The sequence below is a fragment of the Chiloscyllium plagiosum genome, chromosome 7 (assembly GCF_004010195.1).
Source record: "Chiloscyllium plagiosum isolate BGI_BamShark_2017 chromosome 7, ASM401019v2, whole genome shotgun sequence".
Taxonomy (NCBI): Eukaryota; Metazoa; Chordata; class Chondrichthyes; order Orectolobiformes; family Hemiscylliidae; genus Chiloscyllium; species Chiloscyllium plagiosum.
In genome coordinates, this window is record NC_057716.1 from 46,713,999 (window position 1) to 46,741,930 (window position 27,932).

At 40.0% G+C, this 27,932-nt stretch overlaps 1 protein-coding gene across 9 annotated transcripts in view; it reads left to right on the top strand.

Moving 5' to 3' along the window:
- The window catches only part of gpr155a (G protein-coupled receptor 155a), a 59,122-nt gene that overhangs the window by 18,549 nt on the left and 12,641 nt on the right, over nucleotides 1-27,932 (top strand). For all 9 annotated transcript variants that reach the window (XM_043693587.1, XM_043693586.1, XM_043693590.1 and 6 more), the window contains 7 exons: nucleotides 6,762-7,161; nucleotides 12,406-12,571; nucleotides 13,108-13,263; nucleotides 15,887-15,970; nucleotides 20,712-20,832; nucleotides 21,453-21,531; nucleotides 22,761-22,854. In XM_043693587.1, coding sequence (XP_043549522.1) covers nucleotides 6,762-7,161; nucleotides 12,406-12,571; nucleotides 13,108-13,263; nucleotides 15,887-15,970; nucleotides 20,712-20,832; nucleotides 21,453-21,531; nucleotides 22,761-22,854 — 1,100 coding nt within the window. The remainder of the gene's footprint in view (nucleotides 1-6,761; nucleotides 7,162-12,405; nucleotides 12,572-13,107; nucleotides 13,264-15,886; nucleotides 15,971-20,711; nucleotides 20,833-21,452; nucleotides 21,532-22,760; nucleotides 22,855-27,932) is intronic.

Genomic DNA, 27,932 nt, shown 5'->3' on the forward strand with positions numbered 1-27,932 from the left:
CCTCTCACTTATCTCTCCACCCTTCAGGCTCTCTGCCTGTATTCCTGATGAAGGGCTTTTGCCCGAAACATCGATTTTACTGCTCCTCGGATGCTGCCTGAACTGCTGTGCTCTTCCAGCACCACTAATCCAGAATCTGGTTTCCAGCATCTGCAGTCATTGCCTTATCTGTATTTGTAGGTAAAAACAATCATGATTCATGGGTATTGTATCAATGGTATTGTAGTAAACAGGTTAAAGTCCTTCAGTTGCCAATCTACATATTTCATCATCCTTTGCACAACAGTTAAATCACCGCCTGCTAAATCTGGCTGTACATAGAATGATTCTGATCATTGTTCTGCTTTATTCCTGGAATCTAAGTTTTTTTTTGGTCCAATGCTAATGAAATATGAGATGTTATTGTGCATCATGGAAGATTTAAGGATCCAGTGGCTTTTTTTTTTTTAAATGCTCTGCTTGGTATCATCCAAATTGCCTTCTTTTTTTCTGTATTGGGAAGGAAAGCAGAAAAGCCACACACTCCGATGGTGAATCTTGGATGGGCAAGTTTCATTTTGTCTTGCTCTCCATGCTACCATCAATGAAGTGACTAAAATATGTGTGTTTTTTCAGTTGTGCTACCTACTATTAGCATTTATGTCAGAAATTGCCATTCATCAATCCTGGGTGCAATAGCTTCACAAATACATGCTTAAGTTTATTGGTATTTTCCATCTCCTTTCATTTACCAGAGCATGTGAAAATTCCTTTTTAGAAATTCAGTTATGTATAAAATGAAAGGTGATGAGTTCATCCTGAATTATTTCTCTCTTGAAGAATCTTAAGCACAAGTATAAATAGCGTGAAATAAAACCCTGGAGTGAGGTACCTGTTAATATTCTTTAAGTTGCATGTTGAAAACCCTTGAGAAGAATATTGTCAGATTACTCCAGTGGAATCCATGGCTACTTTGCTCGTGTTTTGCGGATATAGCACTCTAAGCACGTAATGTACATTGAGTGAAAGGAAATACCCGTAAACTAAAACAACTGTCAAACACGTCGGTAGAAATCTTTATCTTCTGCACAACAGGTCTGTGCAGGTTTTCACTCAAATGGTGTAGCTGAGTCCCAACAAATGTACAAACCGATGGAGATCTATGTGCCTGATATACATATGCTCATGTGATTTTTAGTAGGGGAATGAAAGTGAAATTATAAAGAATACTCAAAGCTGAAATGTGAAGAATTTTGTGAGATCTGTGCAGAACGAATGTGAGTTTGCAGAGCTCAGTTCCTGCAGTCAGAAAGTTTTGACATTTGTCACAACTGCCAATGCAATGGATGAAGGTGAGGGAAGACCCAACAACGTAGCAGTAGACAGTTCAGGTGGACCAGTGCTGTTCGTTTGGTAAAAGGAAGTTCACATGGAGGACACTAAATATGCTGAAGCTTGCAGTGCATCTGACAAAGCAGTATAGAGAAACCAAAATGCTGCTGATGCTGGAAATCTGAAATAAAACCAATAAGTGCTGGAAATACTCAGCAGGTCTGACGGCACAGAGAGAGAGAGTGAGTTAATGTTTCCACTCTATAATCTTTCATCAGAAACAATTGATCACGATACATGGCACAATTCATAGAATAGAATACAATCCCTACAATGTGGAAGCAGGCTATTTGGCCCATCGGGTCATGCTTGACTGCATCAAATGTGCAAATGGAGTTCGTTCAAGGATTGATTGAATTACTATAATGGTGACTGGAGTCGACATCTCAATTATTTGAAGGTTGCCAAACCACAGTTTATGCAGGGCAAGGAAGCAGGCCTCAAATCCATTTCTGCCACAACAGGGATTAAATCCTTCTATTTGGTGCTATCTGAATTCCATGCTAGCTGTCTAGCCAACTGAGCAAACCCAACTCTGAAGGCTGGAATAAGTGCAGTGAATCCCAATAACACAGATGAATACTGTGGTCACAGGATTCTGTATGAGTAATGCAATGTAATGCTTGTTGATCAGAATCACTAAAGCACGGTAAATAAACTATCGATCATTGAAGTACAAATGCTGATGACAATCACTGGAATCAGTAACATTAATGCCATGTAAGCATGTATCTTAATTAAGCTCAGTGACTCAATAGGCTCAAAGACTTTGGTCTGTTTCCTTTAGTGTAATGTGGATTTAGAGATTTGTAAAATAATCCCTTTTGATAGTCTATTCCAGTTTAACAGATTAGAGAGGACCAGGGGTCACCAGTCAGTCTCCCTTCCCAGAGTTATGAGCTTCTGGAGTATATTTGGTGTGCTGGGTGCTGACTGTCTCTAAGAGGAAGCTGTTTTATTTCTTAACTGGGGCAAAAATTCTGTTATAGAGAAGATATCTTTATTGACCTTATTGAAATAGAAATATTTTGATAGATAATGTGTAATTTCTGTGATCTCCTGGTCTAGTTTAGATCACCTGCAAGGAGGAGTTGCAGTTTTTGAGAATGTTGTTTTCCTTCACAGGCCTTGTCTTTTTTTTCTCTACTTTAGCCTCTCCCATATTACATATCTGCAGAGGAGGGTGGGATCTACAGGGAGGAGGAAAGGAGTGTTCAGTCATGATTATCTGGATATCCAGAAGTGGGGCACGTTTGATGGACCAGCTTGTCTTTCTTTGACTTTCAATTTTGTATGTTTATATTGAATTTATAAATAAACTACAGGCACGTGAAGCTGCTTGAATGTTAGTAAAGGTTATCAGATACTTGCTTCAAGCAGTACAAATTCTCCTGGTAGAAACTGGGCAGAAGTTTCAGAAAATAGTAAAATACTCGTATGAGTTAGCAGATCTTGGCAGCAGAAAAGCACAAATCTTGATCAGCCAGGACAAACAGTTCACTGCTGCTGATCTTTGCAGAAGCAACCCACACGTTTTTATTTCATGCAGCACTGAAGCACAAGCAGTAAACCAGGAAAAACAAATGTGTGAAGTGCATAATGAACTTTGAGGTTTGAACTTTGTGAGAAGTAAATCAAAGTGCTATCATTGAGATTCTTAACTTTTATAGACTCAAGTGTCATTGGGTGGGATTGCATATGTATCCAGTGTGGAATCATCCCACGCTTCATCTATTTTTTTAAAGTGCAGTACCATCATGAATGCATTCTTTGCTTCTGGGAAACTGACATTGAAACGCAGAAAAGTGTATGAACAGAGATTTCCAAAATCTACGTGGAACCCTATACTTAAAGAGAATGTAGCACCAGGTCCAATAATTAAGACAATGCCATTGACGTACAAACTGCTTATAAGATTTGGTGAATAATCTAAATGGGATCATGCTGCCCTTTGAGAATAAGTATCATCCAGAGTTCAGTAAAACAAATCACAAGCCCTAATACTGGAGTGGAGAGGCAGTTTAAACAGTGGGCCAGTTTAGTTGTCATACAGGATTCTACTAGTTTCAGTCTATCATCCATTTGAGCTTGTTCAATCTGCTACCTTCCTTTTATGTGCCATACTCCTCCCAAGGCTGCTACTTATGCTATTCTACAACCTTTTAGCATTTTTTTGTAAGCAGATTAAGTTGCTTCAAAAAAACACACACTAGTCTGAAGCTAGCTCAGTTGTCTCTAGCAGCTTACACAGCTCAGGCTAACTACGAGGGGCTATGATTCTTTCTGTTCAGATGACTATTTTAACAGGTCAAACTGAACGTTGCACTTGTGAATCCCTTAAACTTGTCTAAATTACTTGTTTGTTTCAATGATAAGATCTTGTTTTCTTTACTTATTTTTTTGTTATGGATTTATACAGTTTCTGAATGTTATGATCATTAGGTATAAATAGAAGTACTGTTGCCTAGGTTATAAGGAGGATTATTGTGAGAAGTGATTTAAGGGAATATCAATAAGCCTTCAAAGCCAAGAAACCTCTTTTAATGGATTTATGCAAAAGGAATAAATATCAAATATTTCTCCTTTGCTGGGTTCTCAAATCCAAATGTTCATCACTTTGAGAAGGATGAAAACACCACTGTTCATTCAACAACACCGTGCATTTATAAAGCACCTTTAAATTAGGGAAATATCCCAAATTATTTCATAATAACATATTCAAAAATTGACATTGAACTAAATAAGGAAATATGAGGTAATAAAGTATGTTTGCTATGCAGTAATGTTATGATAAATACAAGCAGAACTGCAGGCAATTTTCCAAAACAGTATGATAATATTATTCTTTTTCAGAGATGTTGGTTGAGTAATCAACATCGGCCATAATATCAAGACAATAGTTTAAATGTTCTTTGTGAAAGTTGCTTTTTGACCCCGAGTGTAGAAGTTGGGTACAGAAAGCCCAAGTATTATCAAGTTCCATGAATTTATACAGAGAATGGTACACCTTTAGTTTGACATTACCCATTTAGCAATGTAAAATAACCACAAGGTACCAAAAATTTACTTTGGAAAGTGCAGTATGAGAATTTGTGTTGTTTGCTTGCATTAAATAGCAACAGAGAAAATCCTAAGGTGGTTCAAGATGTATAATTGGAAGAAAGTGTAGATAGTAAGAAGGGTAACCATAAACTTGGTGTTGAGAATATCAAAGAAGAGAAGGTTGAGAGGTATGGGGAGCGAGTCTGATGCAATTTGAGAATGTGATGGATGAAACACAAGACACTTTTTTGCTAATGGGATGAAGGGCAGGGAAAGATGCACAAGAGACCATAGTCAGAGAAATGGAGACTTCTTGGAGGGTAGAGGGCTGGAGGAGATTTTCTGTAAAAGGTGAGTAAGCTGAATGGATAGTTTCAATCTTGCCAGTTGGAGGTGTGTGGAGGGGGCACAACATAGAACATAGAAAAATACAGCACAGTACAGGCCCTTTGGCCCTCGATGTTGCGCCGATCCAAGCCCACCTAACCTACACTAGCCCACTATCCTCCATATGCCTATCCAATGCCCGTTTAAATGCCCATAAAGAGGGAGAGTCCACCACTGCTACTGGCAGGGCATTCCATGAACTCACGACTCGCTGAGTGAAGAACCTACCCCTAACTTCAGTCCTATATCTACCCCCCCCTTAATTTAAAGCTATGCCCTCTTGTAATACCCGACTCCATACGCGGGAAAAGGTTCATACTGTCGACCCTATCTGACCCCCTAATCATCTTGTACACCTCAATCAAGTCACCCCTAAACCTTCTTTTCTCTAGTGAAAACAGCCCCAAGTGCCTCAGTCTTTCCTCATACGATTTTCCTTCCATACCAGGCAACATCCTGGTAAACCTCCTCTGCACCCGTTTCAGTGCCTCCACATCCTTCCTATAGTGTGACGTCCAAAACTGCACACAATACTCCAGATGTGGCCGCACCAGAGTCTTATACAACTGCAACATGACCTCAGGGCTCCGGAACTCAATTCCTCTACCAATAAAAGCCAGTACGCCATATGCCTTCTTCACCGTACTATTTACCTGGGTGGCAACTTTCAGAGATCTGTGTACATGGACACCAAGATCCCGCTGTTCATCCACACCACCAAGTATCCGACCATTAGCCCAGTACCCCATCTTTTTGTTACTCTTATCAAAGTGAATCACCTCACACTTACCTACATTGAACTCCATTTGCCACCTTTCTGCCCAAATCTGCAGCTTATCTGTATCCCGCTGTAACCTGACACATCCTTCCTCACTGTCAACAACTCCACCGACTTTCATATCATCCGCAAACTTGCTCACCCAACCTTCTAGCCCCTCCAGGTCATTTATAAAAATGACAAACAGCAATGGTCCCAAAACAGATTCTTGCGGAACACCGCTAGTAACTGCACTCCAAGATGAACCTTTACCATCAACTACTACCCTCTGTCTTCTTCCAGCCAGCCAATTCCTAATCCAAACCTCCAACTCACCCTCAATGCCATACCTCCGAGAATGGTTTAATGAGACAGCTGATTATTTCTGAAAAAAATCCCCAGCGATTGTATTTATTTATCCTGCAGCAGTGGGCATTTTTAACAGAGAAAGTTGAGGCTGAGTAATGCTAGATTAACCCTACTTTTCCTGATTGCTTCATTTGCCACCAACTACCGAGACTCCAGGTTTCAAGTCCCCCTCCTGAAAATGCTCCCTCTTCCCGCCTCACTCTCCTCCCTTTAAGATATTTGTTAAAATCAACCAAGCTTTTGGTCACCTGTCTCTATTTCTCTGACTATGGTCTCTTGTGCATCATTCCCAGCCCTTCACCCCTTTAGCAAATGTGGTCCATCCGTCACATTCTCAAATTTCTTAGTGTCACATTTGATTTGATAGCGTTCCTGGAAACCATGTCGGAATAGATAACAGAATACATCAAAGAATACAATATAAATGAAAGATTTTGATGTAATTCAGAAGATTTGATGGAAGGTTAAACCAGTTATGTGCCATTTTCCAACTAGTCTTTGTCTCTTAGAGTCATAGTGAAAACACGGGGCCATACCAAAAAGATATTAGTCAGGTTGGAGGAAAATACTTTTTTTGGGGGGGAGAAGGGTGTTAAAAGTGATTGGATAGCAAGTAGTTAAGCAGATTAGTGACTGTAAAGATAGGATGGCAAAACAGCAAATTAACAGCAGAGGCAATTGAGATTTACACTTAGCATAGTTTGTCACAAACCTATTCACGCTATTATGTATTAAATAATTCACTTTACAATGCAAGATAAATCAGATAAATCTTGAAATACCAGGGAATTAACATTTCTGTTGTGGTAACCTAATGGTTTTATGTGTGTTTCAGTTGAAGCTCTATACAGAGATACATATCCGGAATACCTTCAGTACATTTACTTGGTGGCACCCATCTCACTGATGTTATTAAATCCAATTGGTTTCATCTTCTGTGAAATACAAAAATGGAGGGAAAATATGAACACTGAACAAAGCAAACTGAAGACTGTTGCACTGGTATTGTTACAGGTTTTTAAAAACCCAATTGTTTTTATGGTCATTGTTGGAATTTGTGGGAATTTTATCTTTGAACGAAAGATTCCGGTGATTATTGGAGAATTTCTGGATGGTCTGGCAAGCTCTTTCAGTGGTTCAGCTCTCTTTTATCTTGGACTTACAATGGTGGGACAAATCAAGAAACTGAAAAAAAATTCATTTGTTGCAATTATTCTGCTGATCACAGCCAAACTGTAAGTAGAAAAATCTTGCTGTCTGATGTGTTATAAGTGCAACTCGTGGCTGATTCTTACAATTTAAATTTTCTACTCTGTCTATTTTATATGGGAGTTAAGTTCTTTTCTTTTAAATATTGGGATTCCTCTTGCAAAATCAGAAAATTTTCACAACTTACATTTTATTACTGGAAAAAGGATCAGTGACTGAGTGAACTAGAGACATAATGGAGAAAAAATATACTTTGTTCAAAGTAGGAAATGATCACCTACAGGATTAGAAGAGGGAGGAGAAATAGAGAAGCAACACAGGATAATTCCAAACTGGCATAATTTTCCTATCGGTGAACAGCTCTTGGTGCATATCGAGAAGAACATGGGCAGAGGCACAGGGAGGGTATTCCGAATCAACAGCATGGTATTTTCATACATGAGGCAGAATCTAGTTCCCTCCTTTCTGGTGATTTTGGGGTTTAATCAGCTAGCAGGATGATGGGTAGAGACCCTATCGCCATCCTGCCTCCACCCTCATTAGGTTCATGATGAGAGGGCGCCGGTAAATTTTCCCATCCTGCCACAAAACGAGACCTCGAGGAGAAATTAAAGCCCATCTCATTGTTGCTGATGTCTTTGGAGTGGCAGGTTTGAAGATTTATCATGTGGGGAGCACAGCTGAAAACTCAAATCTGCTTATGGACTGCCTGCTGCGATCCTGCATTCAAAGGCACCTTGATGCCTGAATGAGTAGCCCAGCATCATAAAGGGGAGTTCTGCCCTTGCTGCCAACCCTCCCTCGCCTGCAACCCCCTTTCCACCATGCTTCAACCCTGCTGGGATTCCTCCCCAATCTGAAATCTTGGTTGGGTGTAGTACCAGTACTAGCAACAGCCACTGACTGTTGGGGCTGCTGAGTACAGAAGAGCTGGCTACCAATCGGCCCTTGATCTGGGGAAAGACTTGCTGCCTGTCTGTCAAGTACCTGAGTGTCACAAGATATGGCATGGCCTCCTGAAAAGAAGTGGTATGGCAGGGGTTCAAAGGCAACAAGTATGAGCCTCAAGGACCGATTAATTTATTCTTGTAAGTTGCATAATTATGGAGACAAACATTTTTACCGGGCAAGGTGAGGCAGGATTGCGGGGAATAAAATATCGTGAAAATAAAGTCACTTTTGGATCCCTGCATCATCATCACCCTCTTCTAGGTTTCAACCTGGCATGGGTTTGAAGGCTCAGTGTGAGGCAAATTCACAAATGGAAATTTTCATTGTTATGGAAGAGCTGTGAAGGCTTTGATAAGTGACCATCTGCAGCCTTCTGGAATAAGATTTCCTTCCCAGTGGACAGCCAGCCCTGCATTCCCAGTAGAGATGCACAGCACATCGACAGACCCTTCGGTCCAACACGCCCATGCCGACCAGATATCTCAACCCAATCTAGACCCACCTGGCCCATATCCCTCCAAACCCTTCCTATTCATATACCCATCCAAATGCCTCTTAAATGTTGCAATTGTACCAGCCTCCACCACTTCCTCTGGCAGCACATTCCATACACGTATCACCCTCTGCATGAAAAAGTTGCCCCTTGGGTACTTTTATATTTTTCCCCTCTCACCCTAAACCTATGCCCTCTAGTTCTGGACTCCCTCACCCAGGGAAGAGACTTTGTCTATTTACCCTATCCGTGACCCTCATGATTTTATAAAATGTCAGCCTCCGACATTCCAGGGAAAACAGCCCCAGCCTATTCAATCTCTCCCTATAGCTCAAATCCTCTAACCCTGGCAACATCCTTGTAAATGTTTTCTGAATCCTTTCAAGTTTCTCAACATCCTTCTGATAGGAAGGAGACCAGAATTTCACGCAGTATTCCAAAAGTGGCCTAACCAACGATCTGTACAGCTGCAACATGACCTCCCAACTCCTGTACTCAGTACTCTGACCAATAAAGGAAAGCATACCAAACACATTTTTCACTATCCTATCTACCTGCGACTCCACTTTCAAGGAGCTATGAACCTGCACTCCAAGGTGTCTTTGTTCAGCAACACTCCCTATGACCTTACCATTAAGTGTATAAGTCCTGCGAAGATTTGCTTTCCCAAAATGCAGCACCTCTCATTTATCTACATTAAACTCCATCTGCCATTTCTCAGCCCATTGGCCCATCTGATCAAGATCCCATTGTAATCTGAGGTAACCTTCTTAGCTGTCCACAACACCTCCAATTTTGGTGTCATCCGCAAACTTACTAACTATACCTCTTATGCTCACATCCAAATCATTTATGTAAATGATGAAACGTAGTGGACCCAGCACTTGTGGCATTCCACTGGTCACAGGCCTCCAGTCTGAAAAACAATCCTCCATCACCATCCTCTGTCTTCTACCTTTGAGCCAATTCTGTATCCAAATGGCTAGTTTTCTCTGTATTCCATGAGATCTAACCTTGCTAACCAGTCTCCCATGAGGAACTTTGTCGAACGCCTTTACTGTTGTCCACACATGCAGACAACAAGCAACATGAATTCGACTGGGACAACACTACTATCATAGGGCAAGCCAGACAGAGAACAGCCGGGGATTTCCTAGAGGCATGGCATTCATCCACAAACTCCATCAACAAACACATCGACCTGGACCCAATATACCAACCACTACAGCGGACAGCTGAAACTGACAACCGGAAGCGGCAGGGACAGACCACTATAAACACCGGAGGAAACATCAAAGAAGCGCTTCGCAGGAGGCTCCCAAGCACTGATGATGTCGCCTAGCCAGGGGACGAAACGTTTGCAACAAAAACTTCCAGCTCGGCGAACAGAACCACAACAACGAGCACCCGAGCTACAAATCTTCGCACAAACTCTACTGCTCTGCCCTCATCAATCCTCTTTGAGTTTTTTGAAGAAGTAACAATCAAGTTTGTGAGACACGGTTTCCCACACACACAGCTGTGTTAACTATCCCTAATCAGTCCTTGCCTTTCCAAATACATGTGCATCTTGTCCCTCAGGATGCCCTCCAACAACTTGCCCACCACTGACATCAGGCTCACTGGTCTATAGTTCCATCGCTTGTACTTGCCACTCTTCTTGAGCAGTGGCACCACATTAATTAATGAGGTGTCCATCACTGGAGGGTCATTACTTAATTCTTGACAGTGTTATATCACTCACCTCAGGAGAGGTGATAGTCAAATGTTATTGTCTCTAATAATCCAGAGACCCAAGTAATGTTCTCAAATTGGTAGATGCTGGAATTTGAGTTCAATAATCCCAGTATTCCCTTAACGGTAGATGCAATTAACCTCCATCCAGCAGTCCCCATGTGCAGTTCAAGAATTTGAAAAATGCTCCTGTCCAGTCACATGTGTTCTCACTCTCACGCTATATACTTTCACATCTGTACTTGTTCACTGTCCTTTTTGCTCTTTTCCACTATCTTGCATTCATGTGCTGGTCTGTCTCACATATATTTTCTTTCTTTCTCCTACCTATACTTGCTTATGTGTGGTCTTCTGTGTACACATTATTTCTTTTCAGTTGTGCACACCCATCCTGAATCATGTTTGTTCCTATGTGATGCATTCTTATTCATGCATTTTGGTTTTCTCTTCCTCGCTGATTTAGTCATGTTGCTTTGCTTGTTCTGCTCTTCCTTTTTCATTCATTTGCACTTTCTCATTGCTCACTATGGTATTCTTGTTCTTGTTCTTCTACCACCTTTCCATTTTGTCATCTTCTTTTTCCCTTGTTCCCTTATCCCTTTCTTAAGCCCTAGGCTGATCTTGCACTTAATTTTGATATATTTCCTCCATTCCCCATCATCTCTCAGTTCCTATCGAGAACTATACTTGTCTCGAACATTTTGTTTTTCTGTGAACATCATGATTTTTCTCTCATCCTGTCACTCACTCTCACTTTCCTGAGAAGATGCACTCTAGTGCTTTCTGTATTATACAATCACTCCATAGAGCATTGAGGCAGATCCAGACCCCTAACGCCCCACCCCACCCTATCTCTATAACCCTGCACATCCTAACATGCACATCCCTGGACATTATGGGCAATGTAGCATGGCCAGTCCACCTAAACTGCACTTCTTTGGACTCTGAGAGGACACCACAGGAGGTCCTTAGCGCTGTGAGGTAGCAGTGCTAACCACTAAGCCACCATGCGGCCCGGTAAATTCTCTCATGCATTTTACACTCCCTATTGCAGGTTCACTCTTGCTTCTGTTGTTCTTCTCTCTTGCTTGTTCACACAGGAGAATGTTAGAGAGATTTTGAAAAAAACATTTAGGAAGCTCAGAAGTTTTAAGGTGTTGAAGTTCTAAAGAAAGTGAATCACAAGATAAGATGTCATCTAATAAATCTTGATTGCAGCATAAGTTTCTGTCTTAAAGTCTCCTTGCCTTGAGCAGAAATGCGCTCTGTTTTGTCTTCTCACTAATTCTATCTTGCATGTTTTCTTTCTCTTTACCATTCACTCTTTTGATTATAACAATAACACATTATGAAGTATTCATCGAATTCTCTTATGTCTACTCTGCTTTTGTGCCCATTCATTTTTCTACACTTTCTTTTAGTTTAGTGCTTGCTTTTACTTGCCCTGCCTTTGAATTCATGTGCTCTGGCTGGAATATTCTCTTTCTCTCTCTTGCTCACTTTCAGTTTTGCATAAGAGAAATCTTGCATAAACATAGTGAAAAACTAAATTTAGATGTGATAACCAACACAGCAGTGTTCCAACACTTTTCCCATATATGAGGAACACTTGCCATCTCCCTCCGACTTGAAAGAAAAACATTTATTGTCTGATACATGATGATGTGCTTTTCACAGTAGCTTTTAAATTCATTCTACATTGCAAACTTTAGTCTCTATTTTCTTATGTGGATTTCTAAACTAATCTCTCACCTGTTTCTTCTATACTTCAAATATATAACACAGCACAGACTTTGTTCTCCAATAATATTCATGTGGCAGTTCATTACATAATGCCTTGACTTATACTTAATTTTTCTTACCCTTCTGTCTGTTGGGAACCAAGGCTGTCAACCTTGTGACAAGGTTGTGGTTACTTTCATAGCAAAAAGTTGGGTGATTAATTGAGTAGTTTGGATTTAGCAATCCTTAGAAATTTAAGTCAATAATTTCATGTGATAAATTTGAATTTTTTTTTCAATTTTCTGAACAGACTAATATGATTTACTGTTTCATTTAATTTGTAATAAAATATTTGTTTTAAAATTCATAGGTTGGTACTTCCCCTCATCAGCCGTGAAATGGTGGAATTACTAGACAATGGTAATACTGCAGCTAACTACACCAGCCTCTCAAACTATGCATTTTTCTATGGCATTTTTCCAACAGCACCAAGTGTAGCTATATATGCAAGTCAATACAATATGGAAATTGAAATTGTAAGTACATCAAGAATTAGTCTCCCATTCTAAATTTCAAATAGGAAGAGTTTTTTTTTTACAAGACAGGGATTTATTAAGAGGGTATTTATGAGTTGAAACTCTTTTAAATTATGTATTCAGCTTTTTTATGATACTTGCAAATAATTCAAGCCTCAGTAAATTTAGTATGAACACTGTTGAATAACTCGTTAATGTTTTCCATGCAGAACCATATTTCTTTTCAGTGGAAGTTGATACAGTAGCAATATTTGAAAAGCGGGTTAGACAAATACATGAACAAGCAGGGAATACAGCGATATGGACCATGTCCAGGCAGATGGGATTAGTTTAGAATGGCACCATGGTCGGCACAGACATGTGGGCTGAAGGGCCTGTTACTGTCCTGTACTGTTCTCTGTTCTAAGTACAGATTATGAGACCATAAGTCTTAGAAAGCTTAGAGGAAGCACTCATTTAGATAATCACAACTTGTTCATTTTTTTCTGTGTCAACATCACTATTGTCAATAACTTTTATATAAAATTATTTTATAGGTGACTCCTGGGATGGTGATAAATACATTTGTATCTGCTCCCATTATGTATGTGTCTGCTTGGCTTTTGACAATTCCATCTATGCACACACAGGTGTTACAATCTGCCATTCAGAGCATCAGCTTTGACATAAGCATAGTCACCCTTGTTTTTCTGGTTAGTATACGGTTTCTGTAAAAATATTCATTTCTAATGTTAAATATTTGATTTAGCATGCAGTTTTCTCACTACTGTTGAAAAAAGTTGAGTTTTTGATGTTAAAGTTGAGGTTAATTCATTATGATTTTGGTATATATTTTGAGATGTTGATGACTTGTATTTCAACTTATGCCAAGTTATGTACTGTATACTGAAAATATCAGTAATTCACTGAAAATCATCCTTTTTGATAGTGATGCTTCCAAACTCCAACAACATGAATAGTACTATCAGACTCCGGAGGGCTCAACCCTGTTCTGACAGAGACCAGCATCATTCCTAAGTCCTATCAATGACCCTTAACACAGAGAATTCCACTTCTCATAATTGCCAAATATAAAAGTGCATAAATATTGTTATAAACCAATTATCTGCTAGCTTTGTGTGCCATTTTGGTGTCCCTTACATATGGAAATGTTTAATTACCATAAAGGGAATGTAACAAAGGTTCACCAAACTAATTCCTGGGATGTAAATTTGTTCTATGACAAAAGATTGAATAGCCTGTCCGTCTATTCTGTGGAATGTGGAAAATTTGAGGGTGACATCATTCAAAAATAATCTTTTCTTGAGATGAGTACATATACTTGTTGCACCAGCTATATTTTACAATTGTTTTTAACAGAGACATCACACCTATGACGTTTGACTAGCTATTTACTGCTAAGCTTTGGGTGAGGGGAAGCTTTATCAGCTTGAACATTGGAATGATCATGTGACTATGCAATTTCTTAAAAAAAAAATTGAAGGGTCTGGAGTAACTGACTCCAGTTAATACAGAAATAAATTGAATATTTTGTTAAGAGACATGGATTCCACAGCAATTGAGTCAGGGACTTCTGTGGCACATAGACAGTGAGCTTGCTGTTTCCGTTTATTGTTTGGGCTGTCTCGTTTGTATTTTAACAGTGTACAGTATTGTTACTGCTAGGTATCAACATAATGTAAGCAGTCACTGAGGGCTGTTTCTGCGGACTCAGCTTTGAATAGTGTTTCAACAATTTCTGTTCCAGTACACCACACAAAATTATATAAATCAATAAGTTAGTATCTTACCAAAAGATGTCCTCTATGGCAGTACCATAATCAATCAGTACTGCATTGAGATGTCATCTGAAATATGTACTTTAGTGTCTGAAGGAGAAATGGATCCCTCAGATTTGAAGACAAGAGTGCTATCACTATTCGATTGTGATAGGCAAACCTAATTTTTAGTATAAATCTATAAAAAGGATTAACCGCTATAACATAAAATAATTCTGTCAATTCAGATCCCTACTTCTGCTGTGTTGTAAGTTCCTGAAAATCCTATCAATCATTTTCTGTGTAAGATAAGGTGCTTGACAAGGTACTCAGCCCCAGTTTATACTGCTTTCACACACCACAACTTTCCCCATTGCCACAACTTCTCTTCCTACTATCTAACTCCTCCTTTTGCTATTTTTAGATTTTCTCCCCAATAAACACCGACTAGCTTGACTCCAAATTGCTTGTCTTACTTACTTTACATTTAATAGATCGTAGAAAATTGCACTTGTACTTCAGAGTTCAGCCACATGAAGGAGCAAGCTATCCCAGCAGTAGTCAGCACCAGAGATCTTCACTGAAACAAAGTAAGGACACAACTACAATAAGAATTCCAGCTATGCAGAAGTTGCATTAAAATTGTATTTGCTCTACTGATGCCACATTTTCTCCCTCTGTTTGCATTTGACCACCAAAAAAACTTAGATGCCTCACTAGTGCTTATTCTATACCTGCTAATGCTATAGGAACACATACAGTCTTGCTCCTGACTCTCATCAAGATTTGGTTATTCATATAGCTAGACTTTGTACTCTAAACCTTTGGCCCAGATTACTCAGAAAACCTGCTCAGCAACTGAATGATGCATTTTACAATATATTCTATAAAATTTGTTGATCTTTATCAAACATATTATTCATTTTAGTTTGATAAATGCTATCAGTCCATTGTGATTGTGAAATAAAACCTTTTTATTTATATTATGTGTAACATCAGAGAGTGCCACAATCGATTAAGTTTAGGTATCACTCTCTTGATTGACTCAAATTTCATTTATCTAGAACAATGAGAGATTGCAACTGGTCATCTGTGGAAACTAATGATGAAGATGACCATTGTTAAAAATGAAAGAAGAAAGGAAAATAAAGCAGTATTTGTTGTTTTCTTCTGATCTTGATAATCTGGCACCTCCGCAAGGAGTTTTGTAAAAACAAGTTCCAATCTAAGGCATCTGGAGGCAGTAAACTCTACCTTTCTGTTCAGTTTCATTTATTTTAATCATCATTGTGCAGAGTAAGAAGCTGTGAATTAGCCCCAGGATTTTCCTTTTTACAATACTTCGCAGTAGTTGAGTAGTTAAATCTGTCATAATTAAGCATAACCTCTGATTTACCATGAACAATGCAATGAGCAACATTGTTATTTATAAATTAATTAGAATTGCCACTCAAAAAAACTTTAATTCTGTGCTGTTTCAAAGTTTTTTTTTAAATCATATGTTTGGCAATTACAATTGTAATTTGATTAACTTACACAACTTTGTTCTTTTATACAGGTTTGGTCTGTGGCTGTTATGCTTTTGAGTAAGAAATTTAAGCAGTTACCGCATTTATTCTCCATTAATCTGCTGCTTGCACAGGTAAGGTTCATCCAATATTAATTGTAAGGTTTCGTGGAATGACATTTACTTATGGATCATTGGCTGTGGCCATTGCATATTTTCTGAAGGTACTAGGCCAAAAAACAGGTCTCGACTATATTTCCTATTCCTCAGATGCTGTCAGACCTGTTGTGTTCTCTGGTATTTTCTGTTTTCAGTTCAGACCTTATGCAGATGCTGGAGATCAGAGTCAAAACATGTGGTGCTGGAAAAGCACAACAGGTCAGGCAGCATCCAAGGAGCAGGAGAGTCAATGTTTCAGGCATAAGCCTTTCATCAGGAATGTGGAGGAAAGGGGTCTGAGAGATAAATAGGAGGGTGCGTGTTGGAGGAAGGTAGCTGGGAAGGCAATAGGTAGATGCAGCTGGAGGGTGATGGTCACAGGTGGGAAGGAAGATGGACAGGTAGGACAATTTAAGAGGGCGGTGCCAAGTTGGAGGGTTGGATCTGAGATGAGGAAGGGGAGATTAGGAAACTGATGAAGTCAACGTTGTTGCTGTGTGGTTGGAGTGTCCCAAGCCAGAAGATGAGGTGTTCTTCCTCCAGTCGTCAGGTGGCTTGGATTTGGCAATGGAGGAGGTCTTGGACTTGCATGTCCTTGGTGGAATGGGAGGAGGAGTTGAAGTAGTCGGTCACAGGGTGGTGGGGTTGTTTGGTGCATGTGTCCCAGACATGTTCTCCAAAACATTGTGAGTTGGCATCCTGTGACCCCAATGTAGAGGAGACCACATCGAGAGCAACAGACACAGTAGATGAGGTGTTTGGATGTGCAGGAAAATCTCTGCTGGATATGAAAGGATCCTCTGGGGCCTTGGACAGATGTGAGGGGGAGGTGTGTATGCGGTGGTAAGGGAAGGTGCTGGGAGTAGAGGTTGGTTGGGGGGGTGGACCTAACAAGGGAGTTGCGGATAGAATGATCTTTATGGAAAGCATATGGGGTAGGGTAGGAAATATATCTTTAGTGGTAGGGTCTGACTGTAGATGGCAGAAATGGCAGAAGATAACGAACTCCCTCCAGAGATTAGTGGGGTGGAAGGTGAGGACCAGGAGGGTTCTATCCTTGTTGCGGTTGGAGGGGAGGGGTGGGGTTCAAGGGAGGAGGTTTGGTAAGTGGAGGAGATGCGCTGGAGGGCATTGTTGATCATGTGGGAGGGGAAATTGTGGTCTTCGAAGTAGGAGGCCACCTGTGATGTTCTGGGGTGCAATTGCTCCTCCTGGGAGCAGATACGGCAGAGGAATTGGGAGTAAAGGAAAGCGTTTTTACAGGAGTGGGTGCTGGGAGGAGGTATAGTCCAGTTGTAGTCGGTGGGTTTGAAGTAGATGTCCATGTGAATCAGTCAATGGAGCTGGAGACAGAGGTGACTAGGAAGGAGAGGGAGGTATCTGAGATGATCCAGGTGAACTTGACGTCAGGGTGGAAGGTATTTGTGAAGTTGATGAACTGTTTAACCTCCTCGTGGGAGCACAAGGTGATGCCAATACAGTCATCAACATAGCAGAGGAAAAGGTGGAGAATGGTGCCAGTGTAACTGAGGAAGATGGACTGTTCCACATATCCGACGAAGAGACAGGCATAGCTGGGACCCATGCGGGTGCCCATGGCTACCCCATTGGTTTGAAGGAAATAGGAGGACTCAAAGGAGAAATTGTTGAGGGTAATGACCAATTCTGCCAATTGAATGAATGTGTTGGTGGAGAAGTACTGGTTCGATCAGCAGGAGAGGAAGAAACAGAACCAAAAGAGAAAATGCTGGAAAATCTCAGCAGGTCTGCCAGCATCTGTAAGGATAGAAAAGAGCTGACGTTTTGAGTCTAACTGACTCTTTGTCAAATTGTCGATGGGACATTGGCCGCCTTAATTTCTTTGCCTCTCTTACCCATTCCAACCTCTCTCCATCCGAACTTTCTCCCCTTCACTCCCTTAGGTCCAACCCCAACCTTGTCATCAAACTTGCTGACAAAGGGGGTGCTGTTGTCGTTTGGCGTACTGACCTCTACCTCAAGAGGCTGAGCACCAACTCTCAGATTCCTCCTCCTACCTCCCCCTGGAGCATGACCACACCACTGAGCATCAAGCCATTGTCTCCAACACCGTGACTGACCTCATTTCCTCCGGATGCCTCCCCCCACACAGCTTCCAACCTCATAGTTTCCCAATCCTGGACAGCCCGTTTCTGCCTACTCCCCAAAATCCACAAGAAGGACTTCCCGCAGGCCCATTGTGTCAGCATGCTCCTGCCCGGCTGAACTTATTTCCTCCTACCTTGACTCCATCCTCACTCCTCTGATTCACTCCCTCCCCACCTACATCCGGGATTCCTCTAATGCCTTGCGACACATTGACAGCTTTCAATTCGCAGGCCCTAACCACCTTCTATTCACCATGGATGTGCAATCTCTTTACACCTCCATCCCACACCAAGACAGCTCGAAAGCTCTTCGCTTCTTTCTCGAAAAGAGGCCCAAACAATCTCCATCCTCCACCTGGCTGAACTTGTTCTCAGCTTTGACAAAGGGTCAGTTAGACTCGAAATGTCAGCTCTTTTCTATCCTTACACGTTGCCAGACCTGCTGAGATTTTCCAGTATTTTCTCTTTTGGTTTCAGATTCCAGCATCTGCAGTAATTTGCTTTTATTTAGGAAGAAACGGAAGTCATTGGAGCCTTCACCATGGTGGATGTGTATGTATAGGGCCTGGGATGTCCATGGTGAAGATGAGGTGTTGGGGGCCAGGAAACAAAGGTCATGGTGGAGGGTGTGGGTGATGTCCTGAATGTATGTGGGAAGTTCTTGGACCAAGGGGGACAGGATGTTGTCAAGATATGAGGAGATAAGTTCGGTAGGGCAGGAGCAGGTGAAGATGATAGGTTGACTTTGCTTATGTCAGTCAAGCAGACTCCTTTGTCTGGTCGTGTCAAATTTCTTAGTTATTGTATCTATCCAAATAAAGTGGAGTACACCAGCACACTCCTGTCTTGTATCTTGTAAATGGTGAAAAACCTTCCCCTCCGTGGGGAATCAGGAAATGAACTATTTCTTGCAGTATGCCCAGTTTCTGACCTTGCGCAGTAGCCATAACATTTATGTGCCAGGGTCATTTGAATTTCTGGTTAATGGCGACCCCATTATTGTGATGTTGGGGATTTGACAATGATAATGCCATTAAGTGTCAGAGAAAGGTGGTTAGGTTCTTAGTAGGAGATAGTAATTGCCTGGCACTTATATAGCACAAATGTTACTAGCCACTTATTATCACAATCCTGTATGTTGTCCAGGTCTTGCTTTATGGAGCATGGACTGTTTTATTAGCTGAGGAATGGTGAGTGGACATGGCATTCATCAGCAAACTGCCCACTTTTGACCTTAAAATAAAAGGCAGGTCATTATATAAAAGCAATAAGTGACAATTTCACTGGATTGACAATCAAGAGCCCAAACTAATGCCCTGGGCCATGGGGTCAAATTACACCATGGGTGTAATTTAAATTCAATAAAATTCAATAAGCAATGGGAATAAAAACAGTCACCATGAGACTAGCTATGTAATCATTGTTGTAAAAATACAACTGGTTCTTTTGCAGAAGGAAATCTGCCTTCCTTCTAAGGATATGGGGTGGGCAATTTAGAACAGAGCTGAAAAACATTTCCTCACCCAGACTGTTGTGACTATTTGGAGTTCTCTGCCACAGAAAACAGTTGAAGCCAAAAAAAAAATGTTTTCAAGGAGTTAGATTATAATTCTTATGTCTGAAAAGATTAGAGGTATGGGGTGAAAGTGGGAACAGGGTACTGAGTTGGATGATTAGCCATAATCTCATTGAATTGTAGAGCAGATTTGAAGGGCCAAATGGCCTACTCCTATTCCTAGCTGCTACATTTCTATAAAACTAATCGTGATAGTTGGACAAGCATTGAGGAACTCCTGCAGTGATGTTTTAGAACTGAGATGATTAGTTTCCAAATCCAAATACATCATTGGGTTATATATGTCCAACAACATGACAGTTTTCCCACTGATGTCCTTTAAATAGTGTTGCTTGATGTCAAATGTTGTCTTGATTTCAAGGGCAGTCACTCACCTCACTTGGAATTTAGCTCATGTGCATGTTTTGAACAAGTCTGGGATCAAGTAGTCCTGAAAAACCCAAACTGAACAGGTTATTGATGAGTAAGTGCCATATGATAGCATTATTCATGACTCCTTCCATTGGTACCTGAGAGCAAGTTGATGGAATATAATTGTTGCATATCAAAATATATGGGCTTTTAATAACTATGTTAGGACTGTCAATAAAGAAATGGGCTTGTCAGCACTATTCTATACTACTCAATAAGAAAACAGTGTGGATAACAATTCAGAAAAACAGTGAACAGCAATTAGTAAATTAAAAATGTAAGTTTCCTTATCCAAGCAGTTGCTACGACTGAAGTTATTTTATGACATTAAGCTTCATTTGCCTTTTGACCAATGGCCAATGATGCTGGGATTTGATGAGGATTTATGAATAGTTGCAATTTTATAAATGAAACAAATGAAAATTTCTGCAACTGAAGGAAATTAAATGGAGTATTTGCAGAGTTCAACCTGGAGATTCAAGAGATGGTCAGCAGACTTTGCAGAATAAATTGTCAAATTCTAATACTTTAATCTGTCAATGAACTGAATATTGATTACTTTCTCAGTTAGGTTTTTTACACTTTTTAAAAAAAAATTTTCCAGAGTATGGTCTGTTTGGGAATGATCATGTGGTATGTTATCACCAAGCAAAATACTCGTCTTGGTCAAGTGCTGGTCTTCATTGTGCTATATTGTTCTTTGTATAGTACGTATGTATGGACAGGTAAGATCATTTTAGACGATTGTTTTAACCCATTCACTTTGCTTTCCTCTGTTGTTTGCTATAATAGTTCTGTGTATTTTGATTTCTCATTACGTGTCACTACTTATTATGTTTTCTTTGTCTTTCCTCCCTTCTCCCAATCTATTTATTGTCTGTTTCCTCTTTATAACAATGACTAATTCTGCCAGTTCCCTATTTTCACTTTTTCTATTTTGCCCCTTTTCTTTCCCTGACTTCCTGTTCCCTTTGCCATCTCATTCTCTTCTTATATTTTCCTTTTCTTCCTTTTGTTTGCTTCTTTTACTATTACTTTTCTTTCCTATGTAATTCAGTTTTCCTCCTTTCCACTTTCCTCCCCTCTTATTTTTTCCCTGATTTCTTTATCTTTTCTCTTTCACTCTCTTCTGTAGCCTATGAGACTTTTCACAAAATCATCTGAGTTGCTGCATCATAGGCATTTCAAATATTCTTGCAGACACAAGTGATGTCACATTTTTGAAAGAACAGATCACTGATCTAATCACTTGTTTCACAATTTGGAGCCCTGATAGAAACAGAGCTGATTTACTGTGTTTTTTTCATAGTGGTCTAAAATGTCCACAACCAATTTCTTTTAATAGGTCTCATTGCTCTCTCATTACTCCTGTTGGAGAAAAATGCATCCAAGCAAAAAGGATTCTTCATCATTGCTGGATGGGGGTGAGTGGAAAACTTACACATTTTCAAAATTTATCTGTGGATGCTGTTATTGATAGGTGATAGTCAACAACAAACTAAGCAAGAATGGGACCTGAATAGCATGATATTTATTTTATAATATTATGGCATAGCTAATAATTTTACCATTTGTTCGTCTAAATAACATACTTCAAAATTGAATGGACTGATTTCAACAAAGCTCGGTATAAAGATAAGAAATGGCCATGGAGAAAAGGTTTGCCTTTAGATGAAATGGAGATCTTGATCCTTGAATTGTTTTAAAATAATCTATTTACATTGGGATTAGGATGTTTTGGGTTATTTGATCTGTTTTAGAAATGTGTGGATTTTCTCGGCTGTTGTGGTAGAATTTGTCATGGCTATCAAAATGCAAACCAATTTTTCAAAGCATATTGTTGGATGTGGATTGGCCTGGGCTTCCTCTATGAATTAAAGCTCTTAATAAAATGACTTTTATTTTTAGATTAATAGTTACATACCATTAACCAAGCTAGGAAAAGCCTCACGAAAGAGCAAAGTGATACATTGAGTTAATGGTGGAGGTAGTGCTCTACTTAGTACTGCACTGTCTTCGCTTGTTATAATTTGAAATGATTAAATATAGTCAGACTTATAAGAACTGAAATCCCATTTGTTAACCCTACTGTTAAACAAACCTGCTCATCAGGTTTCAACTTGCCGAGTGATTTCTTGATTTAAAGATTGTGTAAAGATTGGAGGGACATGTTAGGACCACCTGAGTAAAGCTCACTTATCTCACTTCAGTCATTTGTGTGTACTGTTGTTATAGTCTTTTGTATGGGTAAATTTAGAGCTCGATAAATCGACATGCATTAAAATGCTCAAGATTAAGATCCTCAACCTGCTAAAAGGAGCAATTGATGCACTAAACCAGAAGGCATCTATAGCAGACTTCATTTTGCCATTCACATTTTATTTTATATATTTATACATGTTGTCACAACTGTGCTTGCATGTCAACCAAAGGCATCCATCTTGAAACATATGTTGATTTTGGTAATGGAAGACTGCTTTAAAGATCAATTTGTACTAGGTTTTCTGTCTATATTTGTCCGCTACCACAGAAATTAGCACTTAATGTATTTCATGATAATCTTAGCTGATATCCATTCTTAATTTCTGTAACAATTATATTGTTGTAATCCATTACTCTAGCAATTAATAGTTATGTGTTTTTATTTTATTAGAATACCAGCATTCATTGTGGGAATACTACTGTTAACTGGTCACCCAAATACACACACACTGGGAGATTCAGCATTCTTTTATGGAAATACTCAGGTATGAATTAAATACGAATTCTGGAAACATCCTAAAAATATATTGTTGAAATTGCTTTAAGCTCTTAATTATGCCATACTACTAGCATGGAACTATAAAACTACAGAGATTCATATTTCTTTCCAATTGTTGTACAAGGATCATTTAAACTAATGTTATATTACCAACATACAAACTTGAATGGTAAAATTAATTCATAGTTTTGATATACTTGAAAATCTTGAAATCTGATGCTCTTTTGCCATTGGGATCAACATAGAACATACTTCTAGGATTTAATGCTTACACTATCAAAAAAAAGCTAATAATTATATAGAATGGTTGAGCTTTCATTGTTATGGCTTATAATAAAAGAATCCTCCAGATAGATAGAATTTGCATCACTAAAGAAGTCTTTTCAGCAGATTTTTATGTTCCACATGTGTTCATTTACCTCGTCTTACCCAGTCAAGAAATGGTGTGATATTGCATTAAAGAACAAAGGATTTTCAGATTTTGTTTTGTCACAGAAGTCAAGTTGGAAAATATCAGTGCTGCCCAACCATTGGTGCATACGCACCCAATGTTTTATTTTGTGCATGATAACAACAGGTCAGTCTTAATAACCGGCATCATTAAAGCAGCTTGAGGACAAAAGACCTCTGTACTGAAGTGGCTTCGGAGAGATGCAATTAAACAAAGTGAGGGACTATGATGCTGCTACTAAAGCAAAAAAATCCAAAGTAGTTTCTTGATTTTTCTTCAGGATAAGATGGAAGATGTATTTTGATCTGAGTATTAAGACCCTTCCATTTTTCTATTGAATACATGGTCAAGTTGAATTTAAACCACTTAGTGATTTTGGTAATGTTCTTTTGGGTTCTGAGCCATAAAAATAAATTAGCTCTCAAGTTCAATCTTCGGTCAGGGCTTAGTTAACTGATCTCAGTCAGGGAGGCATAAGTGGACCTGTAATTAGCCTCAGTGACGTGGAAGAGAACAATGTCTTTGTGAAATTACCAATAAAGTAGTAATTATATACTGTAATTTGCTAAGTTCAGGAAATGTGCATTTATTAGAACATTAATTAGATTTTGAAAGGTGCATCTGCAATACATTATGATATTTGCTAAAATTTAGGTAGACGGGTAGAAATTAGAATATGTAGGCTTACTGTTCACTAATATTAGCAAGACTGTTCATATAATTATAAAGCAGCATAGTTCTAAGTTTTATGTCAACACATGACTAATTGTGGAAATTCGGGTATTCTTTGTTGTCGAAATTGTTGAAGCAGCACAGTTGTCTTAGATGGGATTTGGGAAAAATAACTTTAATTGAAAAGAAGAACTGTAAATATCTATTATTTTTAGTGTTGTATTTGCATAGCACATGTAGAGACTTCCATGTAATGAAAAATCCCAATCCTATGGTGCAGTGGTGAGGTGGGAAATAGATGAATCAAACTAACCGGAGCATTCCTGGCAACTAGGAATGGCATAGTGGCATACAGGTGCCCCGGCCACACCAGGCTACTTGTCCTGCTCCTCTCACTTCTCCTCATGCACAGATGAAGATAGGCCATTACCTTTCACCCCTTGAAGCTCACATTCTCTCCGGTGTGTACTGAAAGGAATCCCAAGGTCTGTCCAGGCAGCAGAATCGCTTCTTTGGTATCCAGGTGAATGATAAATCAGTAAAATATGATTAGGGTTATCTGTGATAGGGCACTTCCTGGGCATTGTCAGCCATGTCCTTACAAAGTAATCAATATATTGAAGGAGCATTTCAATGATTTGCTTAGAAGTGTGAATATCTTTGAGTGATTTGACTAGCATTCTTAGATTTAGCTTAGATTAGTTGCAGTGTGGAAACAGGCCCTTCTGCCCAACAAGTCCACACCGACCCACCAAAGCGCAACCCACCCATTGTCTTTCTACAAATATCACATGGAAGGAGCAAAAGGTGAAGGAATTCAAGGTGATTTTGATTCCAGTGGGACTATGTGTCCACCTGTGCCACTGAGAAGGAGATCCTTCTAGGAAGCTGCCATTGTCTGTGATTGCCAGATTGATGCTTGGTGATGTCTAGAAAGTTAATCCATTGGAGGTGTCACTTACTGTGAGCTGGGGCATGGTGCTCATCCCCTCTGTCCTGTGGGATAAGACATGGATGAGGAGATGGCTGATGCTGCTCCTACACTTGCAGGAACCACTCCTCAGGTTGGTCATTCACTGACTTATGGAGAAGCTGCATGAACAGCCCCTATTCTGCTGTGAAGACTGTGCATATCAAAGATTGGAAACCTCTAAACAAAGCAGAAATGTCTTTCAGTGTATTTCGCATCACCTCTCACTGTGAAACACACTCTTAGAACAAGTCCTGTGAACAAAGTCCATTCACTTAGGCAAGAAGGCATCTATCATATCTGGTAGAAAGAGCCTTCTTCCCCTTTCAGTTGCTCAGTCCCTTCGTCCCCTGTTGTCAGGTAAAACAAGGTGAAAGAATAAGTTCCAAGAAACCCATGTGCTCAGAGTTCAAACAAGCACCAGGATTAAAAACTATGTTATTGGCTTTTTAAATATCTTTATATGTCAGAGCCACTTGTCCCTCAGATGTTTATTTGTGCAAATGAATACACTCAGGTTAGACCTGGATCAGATGGGCCTTCCTGCTATGGACTTAATCAGGATAGAGATAGGAGCTGGTGGGCTGCCAAACCATGACCATCTTGCTTGATTAAGTGTCTTTGTTCCACCACCAAACTGGCCATGGGAAAGGGCCTTAAATATGACTCATGATGTTTATAACTAAATAATTTCTCATTTCTATCTAAATAAAATTGTTATTTGCTTAAATATTTCTTTCTTTGACATATACATTCTGCCTATGGTGTTTCTTGCCACTGATATTTTGTTCCCACATTTGGTTCCCAACTGTTCTATGATCACTCATCACTGCCTGATGAAGGGCTAATGCCCGAAGCATCTGTTCCCCTGCTCCTTGGATGCTGACTGACCTGATGTGCTTTTCCAGCACCACACTCTCAAGCCAGCCCAAAACCGCTCTTTACTACAAGAGTTGAAAAGCAAGGCTAATAATCTCGCAAGAAGCTTGTTTGTACCTATTTGCATGAATTCACATTTTATTACCACGTAATCTTAATTAATTAGTATGCCATTTCTAATTCCCTCAACCACTAGAGAGAAACTAAACTGATTGTTCACTTGGCAGGACTGATGTTTGAAGAGAAACTGGATGAGTTAGGTTTATATTCACTGGACTTTAGAAGATTGAGGGAGGAGGGTATGGGATTTTCAATGAAACTTACAAAATTTAAACTGGTCTAGACAGAGTAAACACAGGAAAGATGTTACAGATGACTGGGGGTCACAGTCTAAGGATGCGGGTAAGTCATTTAGGACAGATGAGGAGAGATTTTTTTCATGCAGAGAGTGGTGAGCCCAGGGAGTTCTCTGCCACAGAAGCCAAAACATTGAATGTTTTTAAAAGGGAGTTAAGCTGAAAGGGGTCAAAAGGTATGAGGAGAAAGTAGAAACCAATTATTGAGTTGGATGGTCATCCATGATCATATTGAATGGTGGAGTAGGTTCAAAGGGCTTATATCTGCTCTTATTTTCTGTGTTTCACTGTAGAGAGTAACTTTTCCCAATCTTCAGAGTGGGTACTGGCAACAGTATGCTATTGGCTGCTCTGTACCTCCACACTCTGTACCGCTGTACCTTCTGTCAGTAGCTCAGGCAATGCTTCACAGGCAATGACCATCCGCAAACCACCTCTCCCTCTGGCCTGTGGATATTGACATTAGAGATGTACCAGCCTCATTGCACCCTCACAGCACATTTCCGACCCACTTATAATACAGTTCTACATTTTCATCCTGCACCTCTCAATGGAAAATTAGGGTCCAGACCATGTGCACACCGGACAGGGACTCATGGATTAGACAAAAGTGAGGACTGCAGATGCTGGAGATTAGATTTGAGAGTGTGGTGCTGGAAGAGCACAGTAGGTCAGGCAGCATCTGAGGAGCAGAAAAATCAACATTTCGGGCAAAAGCCCTTCATCAAAGTACATCTCTGAGCTCATTGCTTGCATCTTAGTATTCACTCACTTTGTACTTAATTGAATGCTTACATCACTCTGCCTTTCTTTTTATGATTTGGCTCCTCAGCCAGAGTTTAAAGTCTTACAGCTCTTCTGTTTTGTTATGCCTTTTAGTGCAGACACAAAGCCAAACTGCTTGCCATGGATGTCAGCAGTGATTTGTTAAAGGGTGAACACATTGCAATACATATCAATCCTGTACCTGTACTATGTGCCAGCAGCAAGCGCAGCAAACACTAAATTTGGTGTTTCAACCAAATGGCCAAGACTAAAGGAAGTAGTCCTCAGTCAAAACAAGGGAAACAATCTTCAGTCAGGGGTTCCAGCACAGTCAGCCAAGTTCAGCTACTGATTTCAGTCCAGGGACCAGGACATGGTCACTCAGCAGCTTGGGGCAGTCAAGGGTTCAGTATCACTTCATTCTGGGGAGTGCACCACTATCAGCCTTATGTCTGGAGCAACCAGTCTTGGGATTCATGGTAAGTCATTTGGGGAGCTACAAAGAGATCAGTTAAGGGTCTAGTCAGTCATCAATCAGGTCTGTCCATCCAGTTAGGTCTATGGTCTGACCTCTGCTCTGTCCACTAAAGATCAAGACTGAAGAACAGGGGCCACTGCTCTGTCAGGGAAGCTGAGGAACTCGAAAGTGGGGATTAGAGGTAGAAAACAGCGGTAACTCAATATATAAGGAAGGGAGATGATGGAGAATGTGAAGAAAAGAGCAATGCAGGAGGGGACTTTATTGACAGTCTGCACTCCTATGATGGATTTGACAGTGCACTCCTATGTCTGGCATGATGATGCAGTGTCTCTGGAGCTCCGGGGTAAGAGAGAGATGAACTCTTTAAAAACAAAGGCTGAGTAGGAGTGTAATAGATTACTTATTAATGATTTTTACAGGTTTTCAATCATTATCTGGGGCTTCCCATGCAGAATAGGCAGCTCATACAAATTTAGTGTAGAAGAACCCA